Raw genomic sequence first — 23,162 nt, forward strand, 5'->3', positions numbered from 1 at the left:
AGAAACCAGTTATTCACGGAAGGAGGGAAAAACAACGCTCCTAAATATATACACACTTGGTATAATACCTGGAAACAAAATAGGCACAACCTTAATGAGCAACATCACACGAATAATCCCCCACAAACCTAGGCAGGCAACAGGGGTAATTATGCACACAGAAATGAAGGCAAATGAAACCAGGTGTGAAAAAAACAAAGAGAAAAGCAACAGAAAAGGAAAAAAGGATTGGTGATGGCTAGTAGACCGCCGAGCGCCGCCCGAACAAGGAGAGGAACTACCTTTGGTGGAAGCCGTGACACAACGTCTCCCCAATGTCACACAAACATGAATATACCCACAGAACAGAAACAACATACAGGATCAACTTCATCAAATGAGAATCTTTTTAATAACAAGCTGTTATTCACCTGGATCTGATTGTAGTTTTATTTACAAGATGTCAAGACAGCAAGTGTTTAGACAACGTATTCAGTAGAACATTTATGGAGCTGTCCAGAGAAGGACTGCATCAGTCACATTACTGAGAGGAGTGTTGTTGACAGTCCTTCCTCTCCCACTGCCAGAAGATGTGAAACAATAGAAGCTGTATTGTCCTCAGCATCCATCTTTGTTTGTTCTGTCACAGTATTGTTTTCTGTAGGCTTATCACTCCTCAGAGAGCATGGCCCTTCCACGACTCTTCTCCATAGCACTCTCTTCTGACTGATCAGCCTTTTATGTATTCTTCTCAACCATTAAATACCTTTGGTTTACCTCATATTGTTCAAGGCAATGGGCAAAAAGACTCCCACTCAGACATATTAGAATAAGAATAATAACAATTATTATTATAATTAATAGAACATGGATTAAATATTATATTGTGTTTACCTCCCGTTACCCAGGTGACCAACTACCTGAACTGGGTGGTGAGGAACCTGGCTGACTTAGAGGTCCAGATGGCTGCTGTCAAGAAGGTCAACAGCTTCCTGAGTACAGAGTCTGAGAACTACGAAGGCTCCATGGGTAAACTAAACACACTCCCACACCAAATGCTGCTTCCCAATACCCTGGAGTCTCTTGTGACAGAAGCTAGACAGTACACACACAAGATGTGGTTTAACACACAGTCAATAGAACAGAGTAATGGAATCCTGCTGAAACACACAGTCAATGGAATCCTGCTGAAACACACAGTCAATAGAACAGGGTAATGGAATCCTGCTGAAACACACAGTCAATAGAACAGAGTAATGGAATCCTGCTGAAACACACAGTCAATAGAACAGGGTAATGGAATCCTGCTGAAACACACAGTCAATAGAACAGGGTAATGGAATCCTGCTGAAACACACAGTCAATAGAACAGAGTAATGGAATCCTGCTGAAACACACAGTCAATAGAACAGAGTAATGGAATCCTGCTGAAACACACAGTCAATAGAACAGGGTAATGGAATCCTGCTGAAACAAACAGTCAATAGAACAGTGAAACACACAGTCAATAGAACAGAGTAATGGAATCCTGCTGAAACACACAGTCAATAGAACAGAGTAATGGAATCCTGCTGAAACACACAGTCAATAGAACAGGGTAATGGAATCTGAAACACACAGTTCAAAATATGATCATCATCTCTGCTCACGCTATTTGAAAAGTCCCTCACAAAATGAAATCCATAGATGTTCAACTAAGCACTCACCCATGACAGACTGTAGCTGGCCAGTGTGCTGCACAATATGGTTCTGTGTTCCGAGATCAAATCAAATCAAATACAATTGTATTTGTCACATGCGCTGAATACAACAGGTGTAGACTTTACAGTGAAATGTTTACTTACAAGCCCTTAACCAACAATGCAGTTATTAAGAAAAATACCTACAAAAATAAGAAATAATAGTACAAAATAATTAAAGAGCAGCAGTAAAATAACAATAGCGAGGCTATATACAGATTAAGTCTTTAGTAAAGGGGCAGCCGGTAGGTAGCCTAGTGGTTAGAGTGTTGGACTAGTAACCGAAAGGTTAACAAGATCGAATCCCTGAGCTGTCAAGGTAAAAATCTGTCGTTCTCCCCCTGAACAAGGCAGTTAACCCACTGTTCCTAGGCCGTAATTATAAATAAGAATTTGTTCTTAACTGACTTGCCTAGTTAAATAAAAATACATTTAAAAAAGTAAGCACTGATTGAAGCTTCCATTTATCAAATGTCTTCTCCAACATGTAACAGCGAGGATGACTCAACATAGTCTAGGCTTCTACACATCTATAAGGACTATATTTAAAAATCCATGGCAGTAGAACAGTCAACCGCACAGGGCAACAATCTGACAGTATGGTAATGTCTTTAGATTTACAGTGTGGGGCAGAACGACCTGACACAGTGTTTCTCCTCCCAAATTCCAACATCATTTCTCTAGTGTGTCTCTGTGGAGTTTACAATAGTCCCGTTACGGGTCTCCTTCCAAAGCAGCATTGAAGTTTAAGTGATGTGCTGTTGCCATGGCGATGTTAAAAAAAAGAAGAGAAGGGGGTCATGTCTCTTGGGGGAGGAAGATAAGAGGGCTAGAACTAAGGGAGGAGCAAGAGGGAGAGAGTTATTGTGGAACAACGAGGAGGTGGGATTGAAGAGGAGAGGAGAGGAGGAGGAGAGGGAGGAGAGCTTATTGAGGAGGAAGAGATGGATGGGAGGGAGGAGAGAGTCCCCCATGTCTAGAGCCGTGGCCCTGCTAGAGTTCTGTGGTCAAAGAACCCCTGCCAGAGTGGGCTGTCCTCCTACACTGTGACGTAATGGAAAGTTTGGCCCTGATAGCAATACAACGATAATAAGTGGATCTTGTCCAAGCAACGAGCTGTCATCTTGCCCTGTTTTATCATCCTACCCTTTGATTCATTTAGTTCTTTTGTTTCCTCTGCATCCGTTCGCAGCCCTTAAGTCATGAGGAGAAAACCACCAACCCTTATTTTAAGGACTGCATGCATGGTTTTAGCAGTAAAACACAGAGTACTTTTGAAGTAGCCAAATGCTGCAGTCTAAACAGACCAGAGCCTGGTCATAGAAGGAAGAGTGGTCTTGAGTAGCACTTAGGGCACCACTTTTGACAAAGAGACCTCTGTTTACTGCATCGTCAGTGACTGTGTGACTGTCCCCAAATTCACTACTGTCTGACTGTCCTGGATGTCCTACTGTATGACTTTCCTGGATGTCCTACTGTATGACTGTCCGGGATGGACTGTCCTGTCCTCTGTATACTGGATGTCCTACTGTATGACTGTCGGGATGTCCTACTGTATAACTGTCCTGGAAGTCCTACTGTATGACTGTCCTCCTGTCCTGGATGTCCTACTGTATGACTGTCCTGGATGTCCTACTGTATGACTGTCCTGGATGTCCTACTCTATGACTGTCCTGGTTGTCCTACTGTATGACTGTCCTGGATGTTCTACTGTATGACTGTCCTGGATGTCCCACTGTATGACTGTCCCCAAATTCATTACTGTATGACTGTCCTGGATGTTCTACTGTATGACTGTCCTGGATGTTCTACTGTATGACTGTCCTGGATGTTCTACTGTATGACTGTCCTGGATGTCCTACTATATGACTGTCCTGGATGTCCTACTGTATGACTGTCCTGGATGTCCTACTGTATGACTGTCCCCAAATTCACTACTGTATGACTGTCCGGGATGTCCTACTGTATGACTGTCCTGGATGTCCTACTGTATGACTGTCCTGGATGTCCTACTCTATGACTGTCCTGGTTGTCCTACTGTATGACTGTCCTGGATGTCCTACTGTATGACTGTCCTGGATGTCCTACTGTATGACTGTCCTGGATGTACTACTGTATGACTGTCCTGGATGTACTACTGTATGACTGTTCCTGGATGTCCTACTGTATGACTGTCCTGGATGTCCTACTGTATGACTGTCCTGGATGTACTACTGTATGACTGTCCTGGATGTACTACTGTATGACTGTTCCTGGATGTCCTACTGTATGACTGTCCTGGAAGTCCTACTGTACGACTGTCCCCAAATTCACTACTGTATGACTGTCCTGGATGTCCTACTGTATGACTGTCCCCAAATTCACTACTGTATGACTGTCCTGGAAGTCCTACTGTATGACTGTCCTGGACATCCTACTGTATGACTGCCATGGATGTTCTACTGTATGACTGTCCTGGATGTCCTACTGTATGACTGTCCTGGATGTCCTACTGTATGACTGTCCTGGATGTACTACTGTATGACTGTCATGGATGTACTACTGTATGACTGTCCCCAAATGTCACTACTGTATGACTGTCCTGGATGTCCTACTGTATGACTGTCCTGGATGTCCTACTGTATGACTGTCCTGGATGTCCTACTGTATGACTGTCCTGGATGTCCTACTGTATGACTGTCCTGGATGTACTACTGTATGACTGTCATGGATGTACTACTGTATGACTGTCCCCAAATTCACTACTGTATGACTGTCCTGGATGTACTACTGTATGTGTCATTGTGCCGTAGGCTATAACTAGGGCCCAGAGTTTTTCTGTTCCTGTCAAGAACAAACTGCTAGCCCTAGTTATTGTGTGTGATCACAGTATATAATTACACATCTCATTCATGTTTTGTTAATGGTTGACTATATGTGTTCTTTCCAGATACCACCCAGGTCCCCGAGGACTGGCCCCAGCATGGAGAGATAAAGATCCAGGATCTGTGTGTCCGTTACGACCCCCTTCTGAAGCCTGTCCTCAAACACGTTAATGCCTACATCAACCCCGGACAGAAGGTAAGTAACAGCTCTGTGTCTTAAAGCAACTGTGAGATGGAACATTGTTGCTGTAGCTTCAATAAAGATCACATTTAGGGAGCTAAGCAACCCCGGACAGAAGCTAAGTCACACCCACTCACAGATCCCTCCCTTAATGCAACTGTGACATCACACGTTGTTCCTGACTATATCGCTGAATAAAGATCACTTTTGAACGCAGTGAAAGCAGTGAAAAGCAAGCAGACGTTTACTTTCTGTTTGAATCACAGCCCTGTGTCTAAACGCAACGGTGAGTTGACACGTAGTGAAGAAACGGACTAGTTGGTCGCGGTGACTCTGTGTGGCGTGCGTCTTACCGCTTTCTGCACACACATGTCCGTTCTCTCAGGGCAGTGTTACTGTACCTCAGCAGACTCCTGCTATCTGACCTGACGGATGAGGCTGCTTCACTTCTGCTGTGAGGAGCCTGAATGCAGATACACAGGTAGAGAGAGATATCCAGTCCAGAGCAGAGAATCAGAGATACAGAGCTACTAGAACTCCTTCTGAGACCGTGTTCTTCAGTCCTGGTCTTAGAGAGACACGGGTTGTGCAGGCTTTTGATCCAGCCCAGTACCAACACACCACAGGAAGTTGGTGGCACCTTAATTGGGGAGGACGGGCTCGTGGTAACGGCTGGAGTGGAATAGGTAGAATGGTATCAAACACATCAAACACATGAGTTGATGCCATTCCATTCACTCCGATCCAGTCGTTATTATGAGCCGTCCTCCCCTCAGCAGCCTCCACTGCAACACACATTATTCAACTGATTCTGTACAGCACTTTGAGATATCAGCTGATGTACGAAGGGCTATATAAATACATTTGATTTTATTTTATTTTGATTTGATTTGAGTAGTTCATGGAGCCCTTGACTTGTTGAATCAGGTGTGTTCGTTCATGCTGGGTTCATAGCCAGGTGTAAGGCGTCTAGGTGTAGCAGGTAAGGCAGAGTCAGGCACAGCATACAGACCAACTTACAACGAACAAACACGCACAAAACCAGGGGGGAACCACAGGGTTAAATAAGGAACATATAATTATGGGATGGAAACCAGGTGTGTACAATGAAGACAAAACAAATGGAAAATGAAAAGTGGATCGGCGGCGGCAAGAAAACTGGTGACGTCAACCACCGAACAAGGAGAGGGACCAACTACGGCAGACGTCGTGACACCAGGACTGAAGTCGTGACACCAGGACTGAAGTCGTGACACCAGGACTGAAGTCGTGACACCAGGACTGAAGTCGTGACACCAGGACTGAAGTAGATGTTCTAGTATCGCTCTTTGACTCCGTGCTCTATAAGCAAGGCTGGATATTAGGTATCTCTCTATCTGTGTATCTGTGAGTGTTTTATAAGCAGAGCTGGTTAATATGTATCTCTCTATCTGTGTATCTGTGAGTGTTTTATAAGTAAGACTGGATATTAGGTATCTCTCTATCTGTGTATCTGTGACTGTGTCTCATAAGCATTCCAGGGCTGATATTATGTCTGGAAGATCATGATGATTTTAGTGTCTCCTGCTGAGCCTCAATTTCTACAACCACCCTGTATTCCCCTTTAAATCTGACTCAGTTTAGGTATCACAGTAATCCTCATATACTCAAACATCTTAAATCTGGGGATATACACCTTTAGTAGAGAGGCCTGGCTGTGTGTGTGTGTGGTGTCTTTGACCAATGAGAGAAAGCGTGAGTGTGGAACTGTGTAATTCGGTCCAGATCTAATAGTAATGTGTTGTGGTTGTATGTGAGGCTGACTGCTTGTTTATGGGTAGCTCCATCTTTTACAGTAACTACACTGTAAAAAATACAATCCTGTTGTTTTTAAGGTCATTTACTGCCAGCCAGTTGCCTGTTAGTTACTGAAAAAAAGGGACACTATGTTACTGTAAACTTTACAGTAATGTACTGTTAAATTGACATTTCTGTAGGACTTACCTTGTGAGGAAAAACTCCTAGTCTTGTTCCTGAGAATAGAGGGCCAAGCTGTGACAGATTGTGTCTCCTACTGGCGTGAAATGACGGTTTAATAACTAATCCCTCTTTCTCCCTCTCCTCTCTCTAGGTGGGCATCTGTGGACGCACAGGAAGTGGAAAGTCCTCCCTCTCTCTGGCCTTCTTCAATATGGTCGACGTGTTTGAAGGTTAGTCTCCTGTGATTCAGGTGTAGAAGGTCTCTGAAGCTGTGGACAGGAGCCTTGATGCTCAGGTCTAGCACTCGTTACACAGCTCCCTCATAGTGACTGTCTGGTTTTATTTTACAGTAAATTGAAAGAAGTGGTTATACAAAACCCTCTCACAATCCTCCCCACAATCCTCCCCACAGTCCTCCCCACAATCCCCCCACAGTGCTCCTCACAGTCCTCCCCACAGTCCTCCCCACAGTCCTCCCCACAATCCTCCCCACAGTCCTCCCCACAGTCCTCCCCCACAGTCCTCCCCACAATCCTCCTCACAGTCCACCTCACAGTCCTCACAGTCCTCCCCACAATCCTCCCCACAGTCCACCTCACAGTCCTCCCCACAGTCCTCCCCACAGTGCTCCTCACAGTCCTCTCCACAGTCCTCTCCACAGTCCTCCCCACAGTCCTCCTCACATTGCTCCTCACAGTCCTCTCCACAGTCTTCCCCACAGTCCTACTCACATTGCTCCTCACAGTCCTCCCCACAGTCCTCCCCACAATCCACCTCACAGTACACCTCACAGTCCTCCCCACAGTGCTCCTCACAGTCCTTCCCACAGTGCTCCTCACAGTCCTCCTCACAGTCCACCTCACATTCCTCCTCACAGTCCACCTCACAGTCCACCTCACAGTCCACCTCACAGTCCACCTCACAGGCCCTCCAACTCTTTTTCAGAAGTGAAGTGTTAGTGGACATAACATAACTATGGTGACTGCAACCAAACGCTGACACCAAAGGTCAAACTGTTTCCTTGACTTTCCTGTCCCAAAGTGCCCATTCAAAAGTCAGAGGGAAGCTTATAATATGATAGTTAGTTTGAGTGGAGCTGTGTTTATTCTCATCTGATAAAGGGAAATAGGTCCTCTGCTGAAATCCATAGCCTCCTTTTAGTTTCCTCTGTTTACACAGTACGGCCCTGTGGTCACTGTCATCCTGACATCCTATGATGATGTCATATTTAGTTGTCCTTTGTACACAACTTTCTGCAGGGGGCCTGTTATTGTTAGTATGCATATCTCCAGCCTCTGGCCAAATGTCATAATTAGAATAATCAAAACATAATGTTCTGGATTTATTTCCTACGTTGAACATCAGTTTGTCAGAATCCGCTGATAAACAACCATATGATAATATTCAGGTTTTACTCTGAATAATCTTTGTATTTACACCACTCCTAGTCAGCCGATTCAGACAAACCCATATTTCACCAAACCCAACATGCTCTCTTTTTCCACATGACCACTGCTGCCGCAGACAAATGTATTTTACTTAACAATGAATTAAGACACATATTTGTTACCAGTGTCCCCTTATAAAGGCAGAGGGAGCGAGCTTGAACACTACGATGTTGACTGTAGTCGTTCTAATAGACTCGCCAGTGGACATTCTTGGGAAGATAATGTCCCCAGAAATAGACTAAATAAATAGAGGAGAAACGTGAAATTTCTTCAGTGAGTAATGATAATAAATGTGATGTTCAGCTTACTTGTGTAATCTTCTACAATGTACAGAACAGAATGGCATCAACAACCAGACCATATATGCGTTGATGCTCTCTCTCTCTTTCTGTATCTCTCTCTCTCTGTCTCTGTCTGTATCTCTCTCTCTCTCTCTGTCTGTATCTCTCTATCTCTGTCTGTATCTCTGTATGTATCTCTCTCTCTGTCTGTATCTCTGTATGTATCTCTCTCTCTCTGTATGTATCTCTCTATCTCTGTCTGTATCTCTGTATGTATCTCTCTCTCTCTCTCTGTCTCTGTCTGTATCTCTCTCTCTCTCTCTGTCTGTATCTCTGTATGTATCTCTCTCTCTGTCTCTGTCTGTATCTCTCTCTCTCTCTGTCTGTATCTCTGTCTGTATCTCTCTCTCTCTCTGTCTCTGTCTGTATCTCTCTCTCTCTGTCTGTATCTCTGTATGTATCTCTCTCTCTCTGTCTGTATCTCTGTATGTATCTCTCTATCTCTGTATGTATCTCTCTATCTCTGTCTGTATCTCTGTATGTATCTCTCTATCTCTGTATGTATCTCTGTATGTATCTCTGTATGTTCTCTCTGTCTGTATCTCTGTATGTATCTCTCTATCTCTGTATGTATCTCTGTATGTATCTCTCTCTCTCTCTCTGTCTGTATCTCTGTATGTATCTCTCTATCTCTGTATGTATCTCTGTATGTATCTCTCTCTCTCTGTCTGTATCTCTGTATGTATCTCTCTCTCTGTATGTATCTCTCTCTCTCTGTCTGTATCTCTGTATGTATCTCTCTCTGTCTGTATCTCTGTATGTATCTCTCTATCTCTGTATGTATCTCTCTCTCTCTGTCTGTATCTCTGTATGTATCTCTCTATCTCTGTATGTATCTCTCTCTCTCTGTCTGTATCTCTGTCTGTATCTCTGTATGTATCTCTCTCTCTCTGTCTGTATCTCTGTATGTATCTCTCTCTCTGTCTGTATCTCTGTATGTATCTCTCTATCTCTGTCTGTATCTCTCTCTCTGTCTGTATCTGTATGTATCTCTGTATGTATCTCTCTCTCTCTGTCTGTATCTCTGTCTCTATCTCTGTATGTATCTCTCTCTCTGTCTGTATCTCTGTCTGTATCTCTGTATGTATCTCTCTCTCTCTGTATGTATCTCACTCTGTCTGTATCTCTGTATATATCTCTCTATCTCTGTCTGTATCTCTGTATGTATCTCTCTCTCTCTCTGTCTGTATCTCTGTATGTATCTCTCTATCTCTGTATGTATCTCTCTCTCTCTGTCTGTATCTCTCTCTCTCTGTCTGTATCTCTCTATCTCTGTCTGTATCTCTGTATGTATCTCTCTCTCTGTCTGTATCTCTGTATGTATCTCTCTCTCTCTGTCTGTATCTTTCTATCTCTGTCTGTATCTCTGTATGTATCTCTCTCTCACTGTCTGTATCTCTCTCTCTCTGTCTGTATCTCTCTATCTCTGTATGTATCTCTCTCTCTCTGTCTGTATCTCTGTATCTGTCTCTCTGTCTGTATCTCTGTATGTATCTCTCTCTCTCTGTCTGTATCTCTGTATGTATCTCTCTATCTCTGTATGTATCTCTCTCTCTCTGTCTGTATCTCTCTCTGTCTGTATCTCTGTATGTATCTCTCTCTCTCTGTCTGTATCTCTCTCTCTCTGTCTGTATCTCTGTATGTATCTCTCTCTCTCTGTCTGTATCTCTCTCTCTGTCTTTCTGTATGTATCTCTCTATCTCTGTATGTATCTCTCTCTCTGTCTGTATCTCTGTCTGTATCTCTCTCTCTCTGTCTGTATCTCTCTCTGTCTGTATCTCTCTCTCTCTCTCTGTATATCTCTCTCTCTCTCTGTCTGTATATCTCTCTCTCTGTCTGTATCTCTGTATGTATCTCTCTCTCTGTCTGTATCTCTGTATGTATCTCTCTCTCTCTGTCTGTATCTTTGTCTGTATCTCTCTCTCTCTCTCTGTCTGTATCTCTCTCTCTCTGTCTGTATCTCTGTCTGTATCTCTCTCTCTCTGTCTGTATATCTCTCTCTGTCTGTATCTCTCTCTGCATCTCCTCTCAGGACGGATCATCATTGATGGTATAGACATCTGTAAGCTGCCCCTCCAGACCCTGAGGTCTCGTCTGTCCATCATCCTCCAGGACCCGGTGCTGTTCAGCGGATCCATCCGGTACGTCGGCTACGTGTAGAACCTTAGAATGTTAGAACCCTTACCAGGACACTGTACGTGCAGTGAAGAACCAGGTGTGTGTGTGTCTGTGTGAGAGCCAGTCAGTGTGTGTGTGAGCCGGTGTGTACTGGTTCAGATACTGGGTCAGGACCACGTGCTCTGGCTGTTGACAATCACAGACATGCACACAGGAACGTGCCCAGAAGCTGACATAAGAGACACATTATAATAAACAGTAACTTCCTCATGCCTCTCAGTGGAGAAATAGATCAGTAGATTATAATCAATGTATAATCATTGCCACCTTTGTTTCCACACAGCGACTGCCATGAGGACTACAGTGTTGTGGTTTAGGAAGTTGAACAGATAACCGTCTGCCTACAAATGGGTAGAAAACAACTTTAGTGTCCTATGATATATTGTTCAGAAGACAATAACAGAACAGTAACAGTGGGCCTAATTCAGTTGACTTTATGAAGTAAAAATGAAGCTAAACAAATTTAGCTTGTTTGTTTGGTTAAAATATGAAACTCCTCAGCAGACGTCATGAAAGTTCATCCTGCTCCCAGGACATTGGATAGTCTCTCTCTCTCTCTCCTCCCCCTCCCTCCCTCTCTCTCTCTCTCTCTCTCTCTCTCTCTCTCTCTCTCTCTCTCTCTCTCTGTAGTACCACAGCTTGAAGATGTTTGGAGTATTAGCAGATAACTGAGCTGCTGTGTTTGTTATAAAACACAAAGAGCATGTGGTGTTTATTTAGAAAGACGTTCTCGTCCCGATAAGAAATAATGACCCATCCAATGTGGCAGTAAGTGAGAGGACTGTGCGTTGAGCCAGCCTGTTGCCATGGCGATGTTTACATGAACGGAGGCCTTGGGTGATTGGTCCTACAATAACACTGTGCCGATGGCAGTTAGAGAGAGACAGCCAGAGCTACTATAGATGCCTCACTATGGTTAAGCATTGCCACATCATTAGACCCAGTGGAACAGTTGTAGTACGAGATAGTGTGGTAGTGAGTGAGGATCCCCTCTGGCTGTGTGCTGCGGGAGTTTTAGCTAAGAGGATGGGCCCCAGTCCAAACACTGGGCCATTGCCTGTTATGGTCATCCACAGACAGTAGTGGGTTCTCTCTCTCCTGCCTGGTCTCTCCCTGTCTGTTTGTCTCTCTTTGTCCCTCTCTCTGTCCCTCTCTCTGTCTCTCTGTATTTCAGATAGTATCTGTACTGATGTCATGTCTCCCTGGCAGGTTTAACCTGGACCCAGAGCGTACCTGTACTGATGTCATGTCTCCCTGGCAGGTTTAACCTGGACCCAGAGCGTACCTGTACTGATGACAGACTGTGGGAGGCGCTAGAAATCGCCCAGCTGAAGAACATGGTCAAAGCCCTTTCTGGGGGACTAGGTATGTGTTTGCCTGCCTGCCTGCCTGCCTGCCTGCCTGCCTGCCTGCCTGTCTGTCTGTCTGTCTGTCTGTCTGTCTGTCTGTCTGTCTGTCTGTCTGTCTGTCTGTCTGTCTGTCTGTCTGTCTGTCTGTCTGTCTGTCTGTCACATCTAGGTCTGTAATACTGGGAATCCTACAACTGGGATTTGGGGAAAGTGTTTGAAATCTGGCAATCTGTAATCACACAATCTGGCCACCTGCAATCTCACAATCTGGCAACCTGCAACCTCACAATCTGGCCACCTGCAACCTCACAATCTGGCAACCTCCAACTACACAATCTGGCCACCTACAATCACACAATCTGGCAACCTGCAACCACACAATCTGGCAACCTCCAACAACACAATCTGGCCACCTCCAACCACACAATCTGGCAACCCGCAACAACACAATCTGGCAGCCTGCAATCACACAATCTGGCAACCCGCAACAACACAATCTGGCCACCTCTAACCACATAATCTGGCCACCTCTAACCACACAATCTGGCCACCTCTAACCACACAATCTGGCACAATCAACCAACCACACAATCTGGCCACCTCTAACCACACAATCTGGCCACCTCTAACCACACAATCTGGCCACCTCTAACCACACAATCTGGCCACCTCTAACCACACAATCTGGCCACCTCTAACCACACAATCTGGCCACCTCTAACCACACAATCTGGCCACCTCTAACCACACAATCTTTGGGAAAGCATATTGGAAGGAAAAACTAATCGGAGAATATGCTACTAAAATGTGAGATTTCAGAAAGACGATTGCCTTAATAACAACTGTGTGTGTGTGTGTGTGTGTGTGTGTGTGTGTGTGTGTGTGTGTGTTCCAGACGCGGTGGTGACAGAGGGAGGGGAGAACTTCAGTGTGGGTCAGAGGCAGTTGTTCTGTCTGGCCAGAGCCTTCGTCAGGAAGAGCTCCATCCTCATTATGGATGAAGCCACTGCATCCATCGACATGGCAACGGTGAGCACACACACCCTAACAGCCATGTACCCTCCATCACTAGCTCTTTAGTGACATTATCATCATATGTTTCATTGTTTACATACAGATCTATGACATTACTTTCACCTCATATGGGTACAAACATAAAGCACAAGTATAATGTCAGATACATTATAAAACACAAACCAGACATCTTTATATTTGTCCTCCTATTACGCGTTTATAATTTGAGTTGCCAGGGTTACATATGACGTTCATTATTGAGCCCTGTACATAGAGGTTTGGTCAATAGCAGAACACACGTCCATGTATTTCAACCAGCCACATACTCTTCATTAGGCCCCCTGTTTGGAAATGAAGCACTGATTTCCATGAAAGCCTGAATCCTTAGTTGATATATCCATTTTGGACGTATAAATGAATGATGTGTACCCATTGATTCTTAAAGAACATAACTGATAAATGAGCGTAGTTCAACTGTCGTACCCCATCAGAACCACAAATATAACCTTGTTTTACTCCAATGTTTGTAAACGATGTAAATGTAAACAAACACTGTAAAGCCTCAAAACATGTTTACAACTATAATGTTGATATCATGGATGGTCAGTCCTTGCGTCCACAGCTCTGTCTCTGTATTGAGAGTGATTCTACTCTCCAGCCCCATCCTGAGGCTGGGAGAACACGTTGTTATTGTTTCAATTAAGGATTCTATCTTTAGGGGCCGTTAAGTTTTGTTGCGATTGTTGCGCAACAGTGAGGACCGTCACTCTCCTCCAGCCTCTCAGGTTTCAGTCCGGTGGCATGCAGAGTTCATAGCTCCAATCCCTGGCCGTTTATATATAAATTACTGGCCGTTTATATATAGAGTGTGCAACTCTCTGTTTGTTTTTTTGTAGGGACAAGCAGGCCAACATCAATATGAGGACATTATGATCACAGCCGTAGCATTAACCTTTGACCCTGACAGGTACACTCTATCAAACTACCATCACACTGATGCAGACAGCGAAGAGGGGACAGCACTCACAATGTAGTGACATTGCTGTGGAGTGTGCATGGCTGTATCTAAGACTGTGCTCCAGATGACACACTATTCCCTGTAAAGTGCACTAAGAGCCATAGAGCCCTTGTCAAAAGTTGTGCACTATGCAAGGAATAGGGTCCCATTTGGTCCACGACCAAAAGGGCTGACCTACATGTCATTTCTCACCCCTATAGGAGAATGTCTTACAGAAGGTGGTGATGACAGCCTTCGCCGACCGAACAGTCGTCACTATTGCAGTAAGTCTGTTGCAGCCTGTAGGTCATTAGGTGGAAAGGTCAGATCTGGAAGGTATTCTCTGTATAGATGTGGAGACTCCTCTTGGTCTGCTCTCTCTCTCTATGGATCAATCCTTGGAGAAAGCATAGAGACTAGGACTAGCTGATTTCTCCTGGCTTTTAGATTTCCTCCTCTCCTTCATCCTATCTTTCCAATGTCTCCTGTTTCATCATACTGTACCTCTGCTTCTCATATCTCCAGATGCTTCTCATATCTCCAGATGCTTCTCATATCTCCAAATGCTTCTCACGCCTCCAAATGCATTTATGGACCGATTCAGAGTTGAGATAAGGCGCAACTCGAACATTCCTGTAAATAATTGATTGATGTCAGTGGGAGATTGATGGATATTTAAGTTAAGCGTGCTGCAGATCTCAACTCTGAATCGACACGTTAGCCTCTTGAGACTCAAACAGCTTGTCTGCTGTCCTTCTTTCACCTGTCTTCTTTTCCTTGTTTTCCCTGTCTGTCTGTCCTTGCTCCTCTCCTTCTGTCTTCCCATCTATCCTTGGTTCCTTCTCTCCGTTCTGCCACCCAGCACCTGGTGTCCTCCATCTTGGAGGCTGAACAGGTGCTGGTGTTCTGCGGGGCAGCTAGTGGAGTGTGACTCTGCAGTCAACCTGCTAGCACAGCAGGACAGCCTCTTCAGTGTCTTAGTGAGGACTCACAAGTAGGCCCTGTCCCACCCTGCCTTCCAGGCCTCTACAGCCTCCCGGGTTGGTACTGCATGCTGTCTGAGACCACTGTCAGGGGGTTAAAGAGGAGTACTACATCTAATCTGTCTGGGGTTAAAGAGATACTACATCTAATCTGTCTGGGGGTTAAAGAGATACTACATCTAATCTGTCTGGGGTTAAAGAGGGGTACTACATCTAATCTGTCTGGGGTTAGAGGGGTACTACATCTAATCTGTCTGGGGTTAAAGAGGGGTACTACATCTAATCTGTCTGGGGTTAAAGAGGGGTACTACATCTAATCTGTCTGGGGTTAAAGAGATACTACATCTAATCTGTCTGGGGGTTAAAGAGGGATACTACATCTAATCTGTCTGGGGTTAAAGAGATTCTACATGTAATCTGTCTGGGAGTTAAAGAGATACTACATGTAATCTGTCTGGGGGTTAAAGAGATTCTACATGTAATCTGTCTGGGAGTTAAAGAGATACTACATGTAATCTGTCTGGGGGTTAAAGAGATACTACATGTAATCTGTCTGTGGGTTAAAGAAGGGATACTACATGTAATCTGTCTGGGAGTTAAAGAGATACTACATGTAATCTGTCTGGGGTTAAAGAGATTCTACATGTAATCTGTCTGGGGTTAAAGAGATTCTACATGTAATCTGTCTGGGGGTAAAAAGAGGGATACTACATCTAATCTGTCTGGGGTTAAAAGAGATTCTACATGTAATCTGTCTGGGAGTTAAAGAGATACTACATGTAATCTGTCTGGGGGTTAAAGAGATACTACATCTAATCTGTCTGGGGGTTAAAGAGAGGGATACTACATGTAATCTGTCTGGGGGTAAAAGAGAGGGATACTACATCTAATCTGTCTGGGGGTTAAAGACAGGGATACTACATCTAATCTGTCTGGGGGTAAAGAGAGGGATACTACATCTAATCTGTCTGGGGGTAAAGAGAGGGATACTACATCTAATCTGTCTGGGGGTTAAAGAGAGGGATACTACATCTAATCTGTCTGGGGGTTAAAGAGAGGGATACTACATCTAATCTGTCTGGGGGTAAAAAGAGGGATACTACATCTAATCTGTCTGGGGTTAAAGACAGGGATACTACATCTAATCTGTCTGGGGGTAAAGAGGGATACTACATCTAATCTGTCTGGGGGTAAAAAGAGGGATACTACATCTAATCTGTCTGGGGTTGGGGTAATCTGTCTGGGGGTTAAAGAGAGGGATACTACATCTAATCTGTCTGGGGGTAAAAGAGAGGGATACTATATCCAATCTGTCTGGGGTAAAGAGAGGGATACTACGTCTAATCTGTCTGGGGGTAAAGAGAGGGATACTACATCACATCTGTCTGGGGGTTAAAGAGAGGGATACTACATCTAAACTGTCTGGGGGTTAAAGAGAGGGATACTACATCACATCTGTCTGGGGGTTAAAGAGAGGGGTACTACATCTAATCTGGCTGGGGGTTAAAGGAGGGCTACAACATCTAATCTGTCTGGGGGTTAAGGAGGGGGACATCTAATCTGTCTGGGGTTAAGGAGGGGTACGACATCTAATCTGTCTGGGGGTTAAGGAGGGTACAACATCTAATCTGTCTGGGGGTTAAGGAGGGGTACGACATCTAATCTGTCTGGGAGATGAGGGCTACAACATCTAATCTGTCTGGGGTTAAGGAGGGTACAACATCTAATCTGTCTGGGGGTTAAGGAGGGGTACGACATCTAATCTGTCTGGGGGTTAAGGAGGGGTACGACATCTAATCTGTCTGGGGGTTAAGGAGGGGTACGACATCTAATCTGTCTGGGGGTTAAGGAGGGGTACGACATCTAATCTTAGCAGTTGGCTCTTGGAGGATGACTCTTGGGGTTGTGAGATAAGACTAAATGAAAATACATTCAGGTATGTGTTTCTCAGCACAGTTTATCTCTGTCTGTCTGGCTACATTACAAATCAAAGCTGCATTACATCCCTTCCTCTTTGTTTGTGTAACTAAACACTCAATCAAATGTAATGTAATGTCTGTGTGTCTGTCTGTGTGTGTGTGTCTGTGTGCGTCTGTGTGTGTCTGTCTGTGTGCATGTGTCTGTCTGGGTGCATGTGTCTGTCTGTGTGTCTGTGTCTGTCTGTGTCTGTCTGTGTGCATCTGTGTGTGTGTGTGTGTCTGTCTGTGTGCGTGTGTCTGTCTGTGTGCGTGTGTCTGTCTGTGTGCGTCTGTGTGTGTGTGTGTGTCTGTCTGTGTGCGTCTGTGTGTGTGTGTGTGTCTGTCTGTGTGCGTGTGTCTGTCTGTGTGCGTGTGTCTGTCTGCGTCTGTCTGTGTGCGTCTGTGCGTCTGTGTGTCTGTGTGCGTCTGTGTGTGTCTGTGTGCGTCTGTCTGTCTGCGTGCGTCTGTGTGCGTCTGTGTGTGTCTGTGTGTGTCTGTGTGTGTCTGTGTGTGTCTGTGTGTGTGTGTGTGTCTGTCTGTGTGCGTCTGTGTGTGTGTGTGTCTGTCTGGGTGCATGTGCCTGTCTGTGTCTGTGTCTGTCTGTGTCTGTCTGTGTGCGTCTGTGTGTGTGTCTGTCTGTGTGCGTGTGTCTGTCTGTGTCGTGTGTCTGTCTGCGTCTGTCTGTGTGTCTGTGCGTCTGTGTGTCTGTGTGCGTCTGTGTGTGTCTGTGTGTCTGTCTGTCTGCGTGCGTCTGTGTGCGTCTGTGTGTGTCTGTGTGTGTCTGTGTGCGTCTGTGTGCGTCTGTGTGCGTCTGTGTGTCTGCGTGCGTCTGTGTGCGTCTGTGTGTGTCTGTGTGTGTCTGTGTGTCTGTGTGCGTCTGTGTGTCTGTGTGTGTCTGTGTGCGTCTGTGTGTGTCTGTGTGTCTGTGTGTCTGTGTGTCTGTGTGTGTCTGTGTGCGTCTGTGTGCGTCTGTGTGCGTCTGTCTGTCTGCGTGTGTCTGTGTGCGTCTGTGTGTCTGTGTGTGTCTGTGTGCGTCTGTGTGTCTGTGTGTGTCTGTGTGCGTCTGTGTGTGTCTGTGTGTCTGTGCGTCTGTGTGTCTGTGTGTGTCTGTGTGCGTCTGTGTGTGTCTGTGTGCGTCTGTCTGTGTGCGTCTGTGTGCGTCTGTGTGTGTCTGTGTGTCTGTGTGTGTCTGTGTGTGTCTGTGTGCGTCTGTGTGTGTCTGTGTGCGTCTGTGTGTCTGTGTGTGTCTGTGTGCGTCTGTGTGTCTGTGTGTGTGTTCTTCATGCAGCATCGTGTCCACACCATCCTGGAAGCTGACCTGGTGATCGTGATGAAGCGAGGGAACATCTTAGAGATGGACAAACCAGAGACCCTTCTGGAGAACGAGGACGGCATGTTCGCTTCCTTCGTCAGGGCTGACATGTAGGCCCACACACTGTCAGCCAGCACACCATCAGTCTATCAATGAATCAGCCTCCTCAGTGTTTCCCACAATGCTTAGGTGGGGCGCAGAGTTCCAGATATTATTACCATTATTGACTGAAGCTCATACTGTAGGTTTTAGACAGGGAAATGGAGCCAGGCCGGTTGACCACCTCCACTTGGTAATGGTAGGGGAAACACTGCTTCCCAAAGCACCACTGATGGCCTTCTTGTGTTGATTATTGGTAATGTATTAGTTATTGAGTTATTGATTGAATGAGTGACCTATTAATTTGGTCGTGTAAGGATCACAATCGGTCGTTAAATATGATTACAATTTTACAAAGCTTTACTTAAATGTTTTATGTTTAAATGATATATTTAGTTACTTATTACTATATGATGTATGCATATATTTTACACCATTATTCATAGGTAAGCAATAAGCAGGTATAGTGTAGTATTACTACATTGGTACGAACACTGTAGGGTATATCGCTGGAGCATTTTTAGCCTGGTGACCCTTTGTCTGTCTGATTAGATGCGATGCTGACTGAACCATGGGACTGTGGACATTTAGTGGTCACTGACTCCTCTTTGGAAAAGGACAGCTTTCACCCAATGGGTGTTCTCTAAAGGACTGAATCTTAATGTGAGATGTGCAGGCCTAACTTCAACTCATACAGAACTTGTGTACTGTAAACCACACATCCATGTCAAGATGTATGTGAAAACGTGGAGTTACGCTTGTTGGTGTTAAGTTAAGATCCAGCCCTAAATGATAAGGGAAGATTCCACTTTCTTCTACCTGCCATAAGCCAGGCCAGCGTTAGTTTCTACCATACATGGTGCTGGCTGGTGTAATTGGTAAGGAAAGTGGTTTCTATTTTCAGTATTAAACCTGGTTTCTGGGGAGCTGTGCCACTGTCCTACTGTAGTACCTGAATATTTATAGTTATTTTGCATATCGAACAATGATCATTTTATATTGACTTCTTTGTATTGTATTATAGCCTGAATGCCAAACTGATTATTGTAAGCTACACTTTGAAGAATGTCTGTTTTTACTGATATACTGCTGTGTTGTTTTGTTTGTCAGTGTAAAGCGGTTTCTCATCTCAAGAAATTCGTTTTTAAATCATTCTTCATTCTTATTCAATCTCAAACTCATGACCCAGAATTCCTGCCCTACTTTCCTTACACACGTGTGGTCTGTTTTCCCACTCGTGTTTTCAACTCAAGACTCCCTCTCTATAATCTATGAATGGGTAGGCGTCTTCTAGCCTGGTTAAACAAGACTGAACCATTGTTTCGTTTAGCTTGGATTCCAGGCTACGTATCTCCCTCAACCTCCATACTCTCCATTGTATACATTATAAGTGAGTAGCAGCTAAGTATATTTAATTTAATATATTTAATATATTTAATTTAGCTTCTGCTGTGGCTGGGGGTCCATGTAAAGGCCAAAGGTCAACCACATGGCCCCTATAGTGTGGCTGCTATCCTTCACCAGAGTTGTCTTTTTATGGGCAAGCAGCACTTTGGAGTCAGTCAGTCTGTCAGAAAGCGTGGAGACACAACACTCACCCCTCTCTAGAACGATGACATCATGAGAGCAGAATGACTATAGATATAGAGCACTGATATACAGTTGAAGTCGGAAGTTTACATACATCTTAGCCAAATACATTTAAACTCAGTTTTTCACAATTCCTGACATTTAATCCGAGTAAAAATTCCCTGTTTTAGGTCAGTTAGGATCACCACTTTATTTTAAGAATGTCAAATGTCAGAATAATAGTAGAGAGAATTATTTATTTCAGCTTTAATTTCTTTCATCACATTCCTAGTGGGTCAGAAGTTTACATACACTCAATTAGTATTTGGTAGCATTGCCTTTAAATAGTTTAACTTGGGTCAAACGTTTCAGGTAGCCTTCCACAATCTTCCCACAATAAGTTGGGTGAATTTTGGCCCATTCCTCCTGACAGAGCTGGTGTAACTGAGTCAGGTTTGTAGGCCTCCTTGCTCGCACACGCTTTTTCAGGTCTGCCCACAAATTTTCTATGGGATTGAAGTCAGGGCTTTGTGATGGCCAGTCCAATATCTTGACTTTGTTTTCCTTAAGCCATTTTGCCACAACTTTGGAAGTATGCTTGGGGTCATTGTCCATTTGGAAGACCCATTTGCGACCAAGCTTTAACTTCCTGACTGATGTCTTGAGATGTTGCTTCAATATATCCACATAATGTTCTTTCCTCATGATGACATCTATTTTGTCAAGTGGACCAGTCCCTTCTGCAGCAAAGCACCACCACAACATGATGCTGCCACCACCACAACATGATGCTGCCACCCCCGTTCTTCACGGTGGGGATGGTGTTCTTCGGCTTCCCCCTTTTTCCTCAAAACATAACGATGGTCATTATGGCCAAACAGTTCTGTTTTTGTTTCATCAGACCAGAGGACATTTCTCCAAAAAGTACAATATTTGTCCCCATGTGCAGTTGCAAACCGTTGTCTGGCTTTTTTATGGCGGTTTTGGAGCAGTGGCTTCTTCCTTGATGAGCGGCCTTTCAGGTTATGTTGATATAGGACTTGTTTAGCTGTGGATATAGAAAGATTTGTACCTGTTTCCTCCAGCATCTTCACAAGGTCCTTTGCTGTTGTTCTGGGATTGATTTGCACTTTTCGAACCAAACTATGCTCGTCTCTAGAAGACAGAATGCGTCTCCTTCCTGAGTGGTATGACGGCTGTATGTTCCCATGGTGTTTATACTTGCATACTATTGTTTGTACAGATGAACGTGGTACCTTCAGGTGTTTGTAAATTGCTCCTGAGGATGAACCAGACTTGTGTAGGTCTACAATTATTTTTCTGAGGCCTTGGCTGATTTCTTTTGATTTGCCCATGATGTCAAGCAAAGAGGCACTGAGTTTGAAGGTAGGCCTTGAAATACATCCACAGGTACACCTCCAATTGACTCAAATGATGTCAATTAGCCTTTCAGAAGCTTCTAAAGCCATGACATCATTTTCTGAAATGTTCCATGTTGTTTAAAGGCACAGTCAACTTAGTGTATGTAAACTTCTGACCCACTGGAAATGTAAAACAGTGAAACAATCTGTCTGTTAACAATTGTTGGGAAAATTACTTTTGTCATGCATGAAGTAGATGTCCTAACCGACTTCACAAAACTATAGTTTGTTAATTAACAAGAAATTTGTGGAGTGGTTGAAAAACAAATTTGAATGACTCCAACCTAAGTGTATGTAAACCTCTGACTTCAACTGTATAGTCTAGGAGAATGACATTGGAGATGAGTGGTAGTAGGCTATTGTCCCTCTGATGAATTTGAAGGCAAGGCTGTGGTGTGTACGGCTATGGCTGTCTGTTCTACACTTCTAAAACACAGTTCCAGAAGGGTTCTTTGGCTGTTCCCATAGGAGAACCCTTTTGGGTTTGCCTGCTAGAAGCCCAAACAGATATAATGTTTAACTAAAACATAATCATATTCAACCTTACATTTGTATACGATCACGTGTCTCTATTACAGTATGTGGAATAGAGGGGAATAGATTTATTAAATTGGGAATAGAGGGGAATAGATTTATTAAATTGGGAATAGAGGGGAATAGATTTATTAAATTGGGAATAGAGGGGAATAGATTTATTAAATTGGGAATAGAGGGGAATAGATTTATTAAATTGGGAATAGAGGGGAATAGATTTATTAAATTGGGAATAGAGGGGAATAGATTTATTAAATTGGGAATAGAGGGGAATAGATTTATTAAATTGGGAATAGAGGGGAATAGATTTCTTAAATTGGGAATAGATGGGAATAGATTTCTTAAATTGGGAATAGAAGGGAATAGATTTATTAAATTGGGAATAGAGGGAATAGATTTCTTAAATTTAAATAACTTGGAGCTGATTTCCTGTTTTGTTTTGTAGGGGGGGTGCTCAGAAAGCTTGGGGGGGGGCAAATAAAACCACCCGCGGGCCAAATTCGGGCCTGCGGGCCGCCAGTTGGGGAATCCTGTTCTATGGGGACAGCCCCAAAAAACTTTTAGCTTCTAGATATAAAAACACAGCAGCGTTGCAGTTCTTGACAAACTCAAACCGGTGCGCCTGGCACCTACTACCATACCCCGTTCAAAGGCACTTAAATATTCTGTCTTGCCCATTCACCCTCTGAATGGCACACATACACAATCCATGTCTCAATTGTCTCAAGGCTTAAAAATCCTTATTTAACCGGGTCTCCTCCCTTCATCTACAGTGATTGACGTTTATTTAACAAGTGACATAAATAAGCAATTATAGCTTTCACCTGGATTCATTTTCCATTTTATTGTAAGGCTGCAGATATCCTTGATCCATATCACAGAGATTATATCATATTCTCTGCTTTTACTATTTATATTTTCAATCTTGGGAATTCAGAAATATTTTCCATTTTATTCCAAGACTACAGGTTGTCTTTTCCATTTTATTGTGGGCTTGTGTCTGTCTCATATGTACATTGTGTATAATTAACAGATGTTTTAAATATAGACATAGTTGATCATTACACTGTGTGCCTACCTTTTTTACACTTGAACTGATAATAAAAATGTGCTTTGAGTTGAAAGTGCTTTTTGGGTTTAAAACGCTCACACACACACACACACACACACACACACACACACACACACACACACACACACACACACACACACACTCACTCTCATTCTCACACACAAC

At 43.9% G+C, this 23,162-nt stretch overlaps 1 protein-coding gene across 1 annotated transcript in view; it reads left to right on the forward strand.

Annotated features, from left to right (window-relative positions):
- LOC112240008 (ATP-binding cassette sub-family C member 9-like) overlaps window positions 1–19,555 on the forward strand; it is a 68,494-nt gene extending 48,939 nt beyond the window's left edge. The window contains 8 exon segments of the mRNA XM_042316408.1: window positions 888–1,008; window positions 4,648–4,778; window positions 6,874–6,952; window positions 10,544–10,652; window positions 11,951–12,054; window positions 12,934–13,067; window positions 14,271–14,333; window positions 18,279–19,555. Coding sequence (XP_042172342.1) covers window positions 888–1,008; window positions 4,648–4,778; window positions 6,874–6,952; window positions 10,544–10,652; window positions 11,951–12,054; window positions 12,934–13,067; window positions 14,271–14,333; window positions 18,279–18,416 — 879 coding nt within the window. The 3' untranslated portion in view covers window positions 18,417–19,555.
- The last annotated feature ends 3,607 nt before the right edge of the window (window positions 19,556–23,162 follow it).

This window comes from Oncorhynchus tshawytscha, unplaced genomic scaffold (assembly GCF_018296145.1).
Source record: "Oncorhynchus tshawytscha isolate Ot180627B unplaced genomic scaffold, Otsh_v2.0 Un_contig_3217_pilon_pilon, whole genome shotgun sequence".
NCBI lineage: Eukaryota > Metazoa > Chordata > Actinopteri > Salmoniformes > Salmonidae > Oncorhynchus > Oncorhynchus tshawytscha.